Raw genomic sequence first — 12,688 nt, forward strand, 5'->3', positions numbered from 1 at the left:
CTGGTGTGTGGCATTTCCTGCCGGGGCTCAGCAAGGCTTGAGGCTCAGAAACGGGGCTGGGAAAACATGCTGGGTTTCCTGTTCACCAATTCTCAATGCGGCTGCGTGGCTGCTAGCGGGACAGCAGTGCTTCACCCCAGAGGTGGTTGCATTGCAGCACTAGGTTTGAGTAAATGTTCTCACCTATAATGGGAAAGATTGGAACCCTTGGCCCATTTACAGCACTCTCCGGGGCATCTTGGATCGCTTTTGCAAACCATCACCGAGCGCCCCCTTCCCCCCGTAGCTCTGAGATGGGGAAACTGAGGCAGGCAGTGGCAAACCCCATTAAAACAAACAGTTCAGTGGCTGCCCCGCCTTAACCCCGTTCTCAAAGGGGGCTTGAGAGCTGCCCCGCTGCAGCTGCTCAGCAGTTCGTGCAGTGCTGGCCCATGGGTGCCTTTCTGTGATTGGCTCAGGACAATGCCATTTAGATGGGTGGCCTCTCTATGCCTCTGCCACTGGTGTGGCCTGGCCTCCTTCCTCCCAGGGTTCTGGGCGGTGGAGCTCTCGGGAGGGCGTCGTTCCCTGGGGGCTCTGTCCTGGGCTGAGCACTGGAGGGATTTTCCACTGGGACGGAGAGGCAGCAGGCAGATGGCCTCACATCCAGAGGATGCGTGGCTGTTACGCTAACAGGCGCCTTTCACCGGCATAGGCTGTAATAGGGCCAATGAGAGTGTCACGGGGGGGAGGGGGTTCCAGATAACACAGCTTAGTGCTCCATCGCAGATCTGCAAGTCCTTCTCCAGGGTGGGGAATGTCACTAGCCCCCTTTATAAAGGAGCAAGGGGGCGTGACCTACCCGAGGGCACCCAGCAGAGCCAGGAACAGAACTCAGGGCACCGCGTTGGACCATGCTGCAGGGATCATGCAAACCTGCCCCACTGCGATTTCTCCGGCGCCGCCCACCGAGCCCGGACTCTGGGCCTCCTTGTGGCAGGTTGCAGCGTGATGTGGAATCTGCACGCGGCAGCCGTGAGCCAAAACTGGATTTCAGCAAGTTTGTCTTTAACTGGCCAACACCGTCAGTCCCAGAGCTGGCACGGTTCTTAGTGCCAGCTGAGATGGGTTTCTAATTGTCCAGAGCGTGTTCCCTGGCCTGGCCTAACAGCCCCGGGCCCCTGCTTGCCATGCCAGTGCTTCCTAACCGCCCTTTTGAGTCCTCCCTCCACCCTTGGCTTCCTGCCATCCCACGTCACCCTTCCGCTAAAGGAAGACTGGCTGTGATTACACACAGGCCTGGGACGCAGGAGATCTGCCGTCAGTTTCCTGCTCGGTGACAGCCTCCCTGTGTGTGACCCTGGGCAAGTCACTCACTCTCTGTGCCTCAGTTTCCCATCCATAAAATATGGATAAAATTATTTTCTACCTCACATATTCTGCTCTTAACATAATTGACTCACCTATAGCCTGAAAGGAATGAGCCCCACTGTTTGCTCATGGTCCCCCTGCATGGCCAGCCTGGCTTTGGGGAAGGGAGCCAACGTGTGTTCCTGTTGGCCCAGAAGGTCCAGCCTGGCTCTGGAGGAAGTCTGGGGTCTGCCCCCGTTAGCCCTGCTGGGCCAGGTTGACTCCCTCTTTGATGTTTGTGAAGTGCTGCCAGGTGTGATAGTTGTTGAGGTGTGATAGTTGTGTACACACACCCTCCCTCTTCTCACACATTCCATGGGTGGGTCTATGTCCCAGGGAACATACCTGCCCCAGGGAACAAGGGAGCTGATGTTTTAACTACCAGGCAGTGCTTTGAGATGAGACTCAGGAAATGGGGTCTCTGGCCTGGCCCATCCGTGGTACTGATCAGCCAGGCCTGCCTCAGTGGGCATTTGGCCATTGATTTCAATGGAAGTGAGATGGCAGGTGGGTGGGCGTTTGACTTTATGCAGGGATAGGAATGTATCTTGCTTTATCCACCCACCCACCTTAGGATTTTCTGGTGAGCCTAGTGCTTGCTGGGTCTGATCCTGCACTTCTTCCTCCTATGGGTAAAGCACTGGCTTTGTGGGTCCGAGAGGGGAGCCAGGTCTCCAGGCGTTGCCCAGGGAGAGGCTAAGGTAGCAGCCCTTCAGTTCAGAGGTGACCTCATTGACTCACCCGTACGGGCTTGCAGGCTTGGGCCCTGACTGCATTCAGCAGACCGTAACCACCTTTGCCGCTTCTCAGGCGCAACCCTTCACCCAGCGCATCCATCCAGCTACTTAGAGACCCCCAGCCCTTGAGTCTGTCTCGTACCCCTGGGAGGGGAGGGGGCGGTATTACCACAGATTGTGGCAGGGTCATTGTGAAAGTGACTGTGCTCACCTAGCAACATAGGCAGTGCCGGACTGGACCAGACCCGCAGTCTGTCCAATCTCGTATCCTGTCTCTGACAGGGACCTGCACCAGATTCTGCAGAGAAAGGAGCAAGAACCCTGCCGTCGGCAGATAGGGGATAACCTGCTCCCACCTCCATGAAGGTCTCAGCCGAGGGCATTTCTTTTGGGGATGTCACAGAGGCAGCTGTTGACATTCAAAAAGCAGCAGCCATTCCCCTACGGGCACCGACAGAGTGGGGCCGACCAGCTTGGTCACTGGGGCCTCCCATGTGCGCGGCCCCTCTCCGTGTGAACGCTGCCAAGGCAGGAGGCCGCGTGCTCTGTCTCTCCCATGGCACTGCAGGAGTCGTGGAACCGACTGGCTGCCAACTATTTCTGAGCGTGAGTCACCGTGTTGCTGAATTCTATTATCCCACTTGGCCCAGAGATGGGAATGTCGATTTCACGTGGCCGGGCCCCGTGACTGCTCTGCCCCCTTTGCTCACAGCCGCGCCCCCTCCGGGTTTCCTCTGGGCAGCCGGCGCTGTGTGCCGTTTAAAATTACGAATCACATTCCACGACAAGCCCATCCCCCACCCACCTTGAGTTCTCCTGCACGTGTTTGCACTGTCCAGCTCCGCGTCCCCTGCCGGAGCGGATGCAAAGGCAAAGAATGACAAAAGGGCACAGGCTTTTCTCAGGGCGTGGATTGCTTTTTAAAACCCAAGCTCTAGGGCTAGAATGTATGGAGGGCGATGGGACGCTGGGCGGGACGAATTTGGGCTAGATTCACTGGGCTGCTCCAGCTGTTTTCCTGGAATGGCCCAAAGCAGCTGGAATATGCCGGTGAATGTAGGTGAGATGCTGCTATGCTTTGTAACGCTCACCTTAAAGACAATGGCTAAATGGAGGGCAACAGTGGGGCTGTGCCCTTCTTTTTACCCTTGGTGGTGTATAAAAACACCCAGATTTTTCAAAAATGTTCACGTTGCTTTTTATTGATCTCGCCTTGTCCAGAGGGCTAATAACGGGTGAATAGATGTTTCAGTGAATGGTGGATCGATTGTCAAAGTGTCCATTACTATGGCTTGTTATAACACCTTCTAATGAAGTGCTTTATTAATCGAGTCCCACAGCGGCCGCTCCATTATCTTCCCCAGGATCGATATCAGACTAACAGGCCTATAATTACCCAGGACATCCTGTTTAATCTTTAAATACTGGCACAACATAAGCTTCCTTCAGATCTGCTGGATCTTCCCCAGTGTTTCGAAGAGTAAGAACTATAGTATTAGGCTCAATTATTTTATATTTCTGTCACAACTGTCAGCTAGTTGTATCCCATGCTTTACCGTTTGTAAAATCTCATGAACACTCAGTACAGAAGCAGAAACAGCGCGTGCCTATTAAAGTACCCTAATCAGATCAATCATTACTGAAATGCAGCCTTCTTTGGGGTGAAATGCAACCGCTGTTTAATAGCCCACAGCAACACTACACAGTTTAGAATAATACACACACACACACACAAATCACTCTTGGGGAAGGAAGTGACCATGGAGGGGCCAGACTGCTGGGGTTCTACCCTCCCATGTCACCCCAAAGTCTCACTTCTGCAGGTTTTATGCTGTGTGTCTGATTAACCCTCTCCCCCTTGAGGCCTGAGTGTGACAGATGATTTATCCACCATGGTATTGATTGCACATAACTTGCCTTTGGGCATTCAAGATGGGAATCATTAAGGCTGACAAGGCAGGCTACATTTACTATTGCTTTACACTGTGGAGTTGCTGTTATCACTATTAGTATTGTGCAAAGTGTTGTGCAAGCCACAAAACTGAGGAGATCTGTGCCCAGGAGCGCTTACAGGCTAGCCATGAGAAGGCAGGATACAAAGGGGAGTCCGGAGCAAGGAAGAATTAAGGCTTTAGGTAGACTAGGAAAGGTGTAGAGGTGCAATGATGTGGATGCAGTTACCTGCTGCTCTGCAATCCGAATGCACTGGAGGGTTGCACTGATGCAGCTGTGCTGGTGCCAAAGACCCCAGTACAGCCAGGCTCTTAGGGCTTGTCTACACAGAGTTACTCTGGAATAGCGATTCTGCTTTACATTCACACCCTGCCTTCACCTGAATTAGCTTTCAAGAGCAGACAAGTGGCCGAGAGGGGCAGCTTCATTACCTTCGGAGAACATGGCAGTGTGGACAACCCCCAAGTGGAGACACAGCTAGGTCAGCCCCCAAGTGGCGGTGCAGCTAGGTCAGCCCCCAAGTGGAGACGCAGCTAGGTCAACAGAAGAATGCTTCCATGACGCCAGCTACCTCTCCTGGCGCAGCAGTGTCGCTCTCCATCGGGAAACCAGCTGCGCCTACACTTCGGGGTTATGCCGGTGTAGCGAGGGCGTCGTAGCTGTGCCGGTCAAGTCCTCAGAGCGTAGCCAGCCCCTACGATGGTTTTGATCCATCTCCACTAATTCCCAACGCAAGCCTAGTTCACTAGGGAATTTTAAAGTGAATGTATTTAGTGCTGGTGAAAAGTGCCAGCTAGCAGCCCTGGAAACTGACGTCCTCAGATTTCCCACACAACAGGCAGCGGCAGGGCAAACCAAGAGCACTGTGACCCAGCCTTAAGCTGGAGGACAGCCAGGCTCAGTTTCCAGGACCCATTCTGGCCTTGCCCTCTACTGAGGCTGCCAATAGAGTTGCCCTTGCTATGCTGCTGGAGCGGGGGCGGGGAGAGGGGTTTAGATGCAAACATCCGCCAGCTAAGGGACTAGGCTGAGACCCACACAACTCGTGTCAGGCAGGCCACCAACCAGTCAAGAGGGGATCAGCTGCTGCCAACCCAGGCTGCGTTCCAGAGGCGACAGGCTCTGCAGCCCAACACCCTCACCCAAAAGCAGCACTAGCTGAGGAACAAAGGAGTTAAAACCCCATCCCTGTGGAAGGGTGGGGCTTGGCTGCTGGGCTGGAATGGGCCACCCAGTAGCACTGGCTAGGGAGAGTCTCAAAATTCAAATACTGCTGTGTTTGCATTGGTGCTTTCTTCAAGCCCACTCTGCTGTGTTGTGTTTGGTGTCTATTTCTGGTCACACCCAGATGTAGGGCATTTCAGGGATATGACCAGGCTACTGATGTGGGGGCAGCTGGGGGAAACAGTCCTGCTCCTATGGCACGGGGCTGGGTTAAACGACTCTCTGGTGCAAGCACCCTAATATCAGGGTTACACCAGGAAAAGCACTGCTCTTGGTGTGTTTCTGCAGGAGAAGCAAACTGCATTCAATAAGGAAAAAACTGACCCAAACTCTCACACTGAGCCACAGAGCTGTGCCAAATTCTTACAAACAGGGGATGTTTTGGTAATTTGCACTTCCTCCTGGTCTTTCTCCTCTCGTGGGGATATAGGACTGGAAGGGACATCCTGAGTCTTCAAGTTCCCTTACCTGCTATCACAGGCAACCCTGTTACATCACCCTGTCTCCTCTGGGAGCAAAATAATTAATTAGTATATTGGGTATTGCCTGGTTTTATTGACCCTCATTAAGGTCCAGACAGGACACGTGTTCTTTGCACTGCACAGAACGTACCCAAGAGCTAAAGGAGGAACTCTGTTAGCTTGGGTCAGTACCAGCTTGTTATGTAGTTCCCAGGGCTGGCGGGAGGAGAGCAGAGATGTAGCCAGGATCACTGAGCAGGGTTTCTGTGGACACACGCTGTCTAGTGGTTAACGCAGAGGGCTGGGAGTCAGGAACCCCTGGTTTTATCCCTGGCACTGTGAAATCTTTGGCAAGGCTCTCCCTGTGTGCCTCACTTTTCCTATCTGCAACATGAGGATAAAAAGCCTCTGAGGGGAACAGGAGGCTTAATTCCTTGATGACTATGAAGTGTTTGGAAATCCTTGGATGAAACCTTGCAAAACAACCCAGACTGAAATACAGAGAGAAAGGCCTGGTTTCTCCAACACAGCAGAAAGCAGGAGACTTTAGGAATCTGGTCAGAAAGCCCCATCTCCTCAAAGGCTGGGAGCTTCCGACAGACACGAGGGCTTTCTGGCCACTTCTCCCAGTTGTCTTACATTTCCCGCATCATCACTCAGCAGCAAGATCTTTACATTCAAGCCTCACATTGGAGCTCCTTCTGCAGGCTGAATAGAAGAGCTCTCAGGCAGGAAGCACGCCTGGGTTCAGCTAAGGCAGCGGTGGGCAAACTTTTTGGCCCAAGAGCCACATTTGGGTGGGGAAATTGCATCCAGGGCCATGGATGTAGAGCTGGAGCAGGGGGTTGGGGTGCAGTGTGCAGGAAGCGGCTCAGGACAAGGGGCGGGAGAGCGGAGGAGGGGTGTGCGGTGCAGGAAGGGGCCATAGTTTGCCCACCCCTGAGCTAAGGCCACCTGGCCTGGGGATGTTCACAGCCATACTGTGGTCAGTAGGGAAACTGGAAACCTGGGGCTGAATTCAGTGGCCAGTTGCTGTAATTTACACCTAGTTCCGGCCCCACAGCACGTGCCTGACACCAAATCAGAGGTATCCGGAAACAAGCAGGACAGCGGGTACTCCGCTCTGCTTCCACGGCCCTGCGTGTACATCCACTGGCACACCCGGGACACAGACCCCCCGTGGAACGCAACAGCGCAGGCGCGGCTCTGCGGCCAGAACCCGCGCGCTTCCCGGGGTAGGGGCTTAATTCGGTTTCACTCCGGATTGGCCGGAGCACCTGCAGCCACACCACCAGCCGGGGAGCCGACTCCCCCCGCCCGAACCGGCCACTTCGGCTCCACCAGCCCCGCACTGCCCCTGGACAGGTCCCGCCCCCACGGCATCCACCCACGCCTGTGCTGTGAGCTGGCCCCGCCCCTCCTAGACAGCCAATTAACGCAGGCGTATGTCCCGCCTTCCAAGCGACAGCCAATCACCGCAGGGCTCTTACCCGCCCTTCCCAGAGATGGCCAATCCCCGCAGAGCTCTTCCCCGCCCCTTTGCCGGAGGTAGCCAATCCCTGGAGGGCTCTCCCATCTACTTTCCCCAGGCCCCGCCCCGCCCAGCTCAGCGGCTCCAGGCCCTGCCCCTGTGGGGAATGCGCCGTGCGCGGGCTCGCGGCGCCGGGGGCGAGGAGAGCGGGCGGGGGGCTCCCGCGAGCTGCCGGCCCCGCGCGCGCGGCCACCGGACTACATTTCCCAGCATGCACCGGGGCGGGCCGAGCCTGACGTCGTCGCGTGCTCCTGGGTCCGATCCGTGCGGCGGCCGCTGCCGTGCCCCGGTGAGTCCCGCCCCCCCCGAGTCCCGGTGCCTCCCGCCGCCCCCCCATGGGCCTCTGGCCACCCCCCCTCATCTGAGCGCCACCCCCTGCACCCCCCCCGCCCACCGAGCGCGGGTGCGGTGCTGCCGCGCCCCGGCTCCTCTGCCCGGCCATGGTCTGAGCCCCGCAGGCGCCTGCCAGCTCGGTGGGGGAAGCCCTGTGTCTGGGGGCACCGGGCTGGGAACAGGTTGTGGCGTCGGGCTCCGACCCAGATTTCCCCTTATAGCTGCGCCGCTGCCCCCCGTGGGCCTCCCTGCACCCTCCGTGAATCTTTGTACGCGCCTGGGCCCTCTGACACCCTGCCTCCTCCTTCAGCCGCTCCATCATTCCTGCCCCCGGGCCTCCCTCAGCCCCTGGGACTTCTCTTACATCGCGCCCGTCCCACCGCACTAACACAGCACAGGCCCGGTGCCCTGGCCCTGCCACGTGTCCCCGCTGTGCCTTGTCTTGCTCCCACCCCACCGTGCAGGGAGTCGGGTCGCCACGATGTGCGTCTCTGGTGACTCCATGCCACCCCCCTACCACGTGAGCCTGTCACGCCTGGCCGCAGCGGGCTGTTGTGTCACATCCGCTCACATCTTCCTTCCCAGCCTCAACTGCCCCTCCCGGGGCTGGGGAAAGGAGCCCCACCCCCAAGTGCTCTGCTCTGAGGGGTGTGGGGAGTGAGAGGTGAGTCTGGCTCAGCCTCTTTGGGAAGCAGGTAGAGTAGTGCTTGGTGTTGATGGTGCCTCTTATTTCCCCCCTTTTTCTCTTATTCCAGAGCTTTGGGAAGAGAGGAATGCCCCTTCCAGCTGGCTATAGACAGGCCCTGGCCCCCCTGAGCCACACGCTCTGATATCCTGTGATGATCACTCACTGCTTGCGTGTCCTTCCTTAGGATGCAGCATCATGGTTCACGCATTCCTCATCCATACGCTGCACCCTCGGCCCGGGGAAGAGGCTGGGCTCTGCCGCGTGCTGTATTCCAGGGTCTTTGGCTCTGAGAGACTGGACCAGTCACCAGAGGAGCCCGGGCCGTATGATCTCGAGAAGGAGAGACTGGGCAGGAAGGAGCAGATTTTGGCTGTGGCGAGGTAAAGGATTCACCCCCATCTGAATGGGACTGCACTGCAGGGCCCAGCACAGGGGGTGAGGTGGAGTTCTAGTGTTCTAGAATCTAAGGATCAGAGGGGTAGCTGTGTTAGCCTGGATCTGTAAAAGCAGCAAAGAGTCCTGTGGCACCTTATAGACTAACAGGTGTATTGGAGCATGAGCTTTCATGGGTGAAATTACATCCGACGTCATGCATCTGACGAAGTGGGTATTCACCCATGAAAACTCATGCTCCAAAACGTCTGTTAGTCTATAAGGTGCCACAGGACTCTTTGTTGCTTCTTATAGAATCTAAGAGTATGTCTACACTGCAGAGAAAAGGACCTGTGGCAGCAAGACTCCGAGCCCAGGACAACTGAATTGGGCTCATGCTACCGGCTGGAAATAGCAGTGGAGACCTTCAGGCGAGCGGAGAGGAAAGTTAGGAACCATTCGGAAAGGGCTACAGAATAAGACAAAAAATATCATATTGCTTCTCTATAAATCCATGGTACGCCCACACCTTGAATACTCTGTGCAGTTCTCGTCGTCCCATCTCAAAGTAGATGTCCTTTCCTGTATCTTTTCCATTTCTAATACAACAAAAATGACTAGGGGTATGGAATGGCTTCTGTATGAGGAGAAATGAAAAAGACTGGGACCGTTCAGCTTAGAAAGAGGAGACTAAGAGGGGATATGACTGAGGTCTATAAAATCACGACTGGTGTGGGGAAAGTGAGTAAGGAAGTGTTATTTACTCCTCATAACACAAGAATCAGGGGTCATTCAATGAAATTACTAGTAAGTAGATTGAAAACAAAACCAAAGGAAGTATTTCTCCACATAACACACAGTTAACCTGTGGAACTTGTGCCAGGGGATGATGTGAAGGCCAAAAGTATAACTCGGTTCAGAAGTTCACGGAGGATGAGTCCACCAATGGCTATTAGCCAAGATTATCAGGGATGCAACCCCTTGCTCTGTGTGTCCCTAGCCTCTCTTGCCAGAAGTTGGGAATGGGCGACAGGGGATGGATCACTTGATGATTCTCTGTTCTGTTCATTCCCTCTGGGGCACCAGGCACTGTCCACTGTCGGCAGACAGGATACTGGGCTAGATGGACCTTTGGTCTGACCCAGTCTTAGCGCCCTGCCTCCAGCCCGAGCCTGAATGTCTGAACTACTATTTTTAGCCTCTTGGCGTGAGCCCTGTGAGCCTGAGTCAGCTGACCCGGCTTCTGAGACTTGCTGCCATGGGTCTTTTTTTGGTAGGGTAGATGTATCCATAGACTCTAGAGCAGGGCACGTTTTGGGTCCCTTATCCCCCACTGGGGAGAGGAGCGAATGTGAACGTTCCAGGGAGCTCTTTATAAAGTAAAATACCTAGCTGTTCTTTATGCTTGATCCCAGAGGGAAAGACTTGGTACATCCCTTCCAGCCCACCCACGGCCCAGAGCAGGCTTGTTCTGCAGGGCTTTGTTTTGTCTGGTTTTAAACTTCCCAAGCGATGAGGCTCCCACATGTTCCCCTTGGGGGATGAATCTGCAGCCTGTGTCATCTTGCTATCAGGCAGACCTTCCAGGGATGTTCAGGCCCCGTTTCCTTTTCTTGACCCCATCCTCTTATAAAATAACTGTATCTCTCTCTTTTTCTGGCCTTTCCCAGGCAGGTGGATTCAACATGTAAATTGCTGCACCAGGTATCAGGGCGCCCTGCCTCTGACTTCCCTGTCCAGCTGCCCGACGAGCCCATTTCCCTCCAGGATGCCCCGTCTGGGGTGTTCCGCCTCCCTCCCGGGGATCCTTTCTGTGAGAACAAAACGGTGCTCTGGCTGGGGGTCCTGTCTCTGGGCTTCGCTCTGGTGTGCAACCCCCAGGAGAACCTGATGCTGGCCGAGAACACCCTGCGGCTGGTGGTAAAGTATCTCCTGGAGCATCTGAAGCTGCTGAACCAGGGCAGCGACGTGGTCCTCAAGGCAGACAAGACCGAGATCATCCTGAGCAAGTTCCTACCCCACGGGCAGTTGCTCTTCCTGAATGATCAGTTTGTCCAGGGACTAGAAAAGGAGCTGGGTGCCTGTCTGTCCAAGTAGAAGGCTCTTAGTGGAGTGCGCTGTCGGCTCCTCTGCTGGGCAAACCCTCACCTGGTCAGTCGGCGTGAACGCTGGGAGGGGCGGAGGGTGCACTGTCGTTTAAAGGAGACACATCAAGGTTGATAGCTGTGGCCCTGGTAGTTTTTACTATCCTTGTTCTGGCCACGTAGCACGTCCCTCTGGCTGCATCCTCCCACCGAAATCTCCTGTCCCACGGTGGGGGCGGTGGCAGCCGTTAGAGGATGGGGGAGATGTGTGTGTGCGGTTGGGGGATGTGCACTTGTCACCCACTTGAAACGATTGCTCAGTTCCTATTCTCAATAAACTTGGCTTGGCTGGGAGAAACCCGCCTGCGTCATCCACTGCTCAAGGGTGTCCTGTTTCCTCCGCAGTGTGAGTTGAGGGCTGGGGCGAGGAGCCGGCCTCTTGGCTCTTTGGCGGGTAGGTGGAGCCCCACCCTCGGGAGCAATAGCCACCTCCTTCAGAGGTGTCATAATATAATTCCCAATTCTGAACCTTAGCATCCAAAATATGGGTACTAGCATGAATTCCCCTAAGCTTAATTACCAGCTTAGATCTGATAAGCTGCCACCAATCAGGAATTCCAGTGCCTGATACACTCTGGTCCCCCCAAAACTTCCCTGGGGACCCCCAAGACCCAGGCCCCCTGGATCTTAACACAAGGAAAGTAAACCCCTTTCCTCACCGTTGCCTTTCCTAGGATTTCCCTCCCTGGGTTACCCTGGAAGATTACCGTGATTCAAACTCCTTGAATCTTAAAACAGGGAGGAATGTCCCTTCTCCCCCCCCCCCTTCCTTTCTCCCTCACCCAGGGGCAAAACAGATTCAAGCTCTGCGAATCTAAAACAAAGGGATTCCCCCTTCTCCCCTCCCTCCCTGTTAAGTACAGACTCAATTCCCTTGAGCCTCAACTATGGGGAAAAATCAGACAGGTCTTTAAAGCAATACTTTTAATAAAAAGAAAAACTTACCTTTTTTTCCCCCTATCTCTGTAACTTAGATGGTAAAAAGTTACAGGGTCTGTCAGCTTATAGAAACTAGAAAGAAGCCTCTCCCCCAGCAAGATACAATTTAAAATACTTCCAGCAAACTACACATTTGCAAATACAGAAACAATCAAAAGACTATAACCACCTTTCTTACTAAATTACTTACTATTCTGAATATATAAGAGACTGTAGCAGGGAGACTGGCAAGAAACCTGGTTGCACATCCAGTCCCTTCTAGGACACAGAGAGAATAAAGCAAAACCCAAAAAACACAAACAAAGGCTTCCCTCCACCGAGATTTGAAAGTATCTTGTCTCCTGATTGGTCCCGTGGTCATGTGTTTATTCCCTGTTTGTTAACCCTTTACAGGTAAATGAGACATTAACCCTTAACTATCTGTTTATGACAAGAGGGCAGTGGGGAATGTCTTGGGGCAAATGTAAAGCAGGGCTAGGAGTGAGGTCTGCTGCAGCTCTGAGCACATCCTCAAGGAAGAAGAATTTCCAAGTACATATTGTAGAAGACTCACTTTGCTGTCAAGACACAGTCATGCTGGCTTTGGAACTGAGCTGTTCCTTTGAAAAGCAAGGGCCAGGTTCTGTTCTCACACCAGTCTCTTTCTATTGGCTTGAGTTACTCCTGTGTATGAGAGACCAGAATCAGATCCCGAGAGTATAAATCCAGCTCAGGATTCTTTTCCCCATCTAGTTGCTGCCTGGCCTGAGTGTTGCAGCCTTAAGAAATGTGTCATGACACTGTCCCTTCCAGAAATCATGGGGATGCTTTTAATGGCCTTCTGGACAGGTTCTGCATAGCTGGGTTGAGGGTCAGCCCAATTTAGAATAACTTTTTTCCCTTTCAGAAGTGTCCAAAATGGGCAATTCTTGTTTATT

General features: G+C 54.2%; 1 protein-coding gene across 2 annotated transcripts; it reads left to right on the plus strand.

Moving 5' to 3' along the window:
* The first annotated feature begins 7,542 nt into the window (after positions 1–7,542).
* AP5S1 (adaptor related protein complex 5 subunit sigma 1) lies at positions 7,543–11,145 on the plus strand. 2 transcript variants are annotated; one of them, XM_050943474.1, is made up of 3 exons: positions 7,543–7,584; positions 8,384–8,696; positions 10,359–11,145. In XM_050943474.1, exons 2-3 carry the CDS (start codon positions 8,512–8,514, stop codon positions 10,783–10,785), a joined length of 612 nt encoding a protein of 203 aa, XP_050799431.1. In that variant the 5' UTR covers positions 7,543–7,584; positions 8,384–8,511; the 3' UTR covers positions 10,786–11,145. The 2 variants fall into 2 exon arrangements, with proteins under 2 accessions (XP_050799431.1, XP_050799432.1); XM_050943475.1 differs by having other exon boundaries at positions 7,549–7,584; positions 8,501–8,696.
* The last annotated feature ends 1,543 nt before the right edge of the window (positions 11,146–12,688 follow it).

The sequence above is a fragment of the Gopherus flavomarginatus genome, chromosome 3 (assembly GCF_025201925.1).
Source record: "Gopherus flavomarginatus isolate rGopFla2 chromosome 3, rGopFla2.mat.asm, whole genome shotgun sequence".
NCBI classification, from domain to species: domain Eukaryota; kingdom Metazoa; phylum Chordata; order Testudines; family Testudinidae; genus Gopherus; species Gopherus flavomarginatus.

What these genes read in the sequence shown, in the direction of transcription:
- AP5S1 (XM_050943474.1), top strand. Translation starts at nt 8,512, where the DNA reads ATGGTTCACGCATTCCTCATCCATACGCTGCACCCTCGGCCCGGGGAA. An exon ending in CAGATTTTGGCTGTGGCGAG is followed by an intron (nt 8,697 to 10,358) that starts GTAAAGGATTCA and finishes GGCCTTTCCCAG; the next exon opens with GCAGGTGGATTCAACATGTA.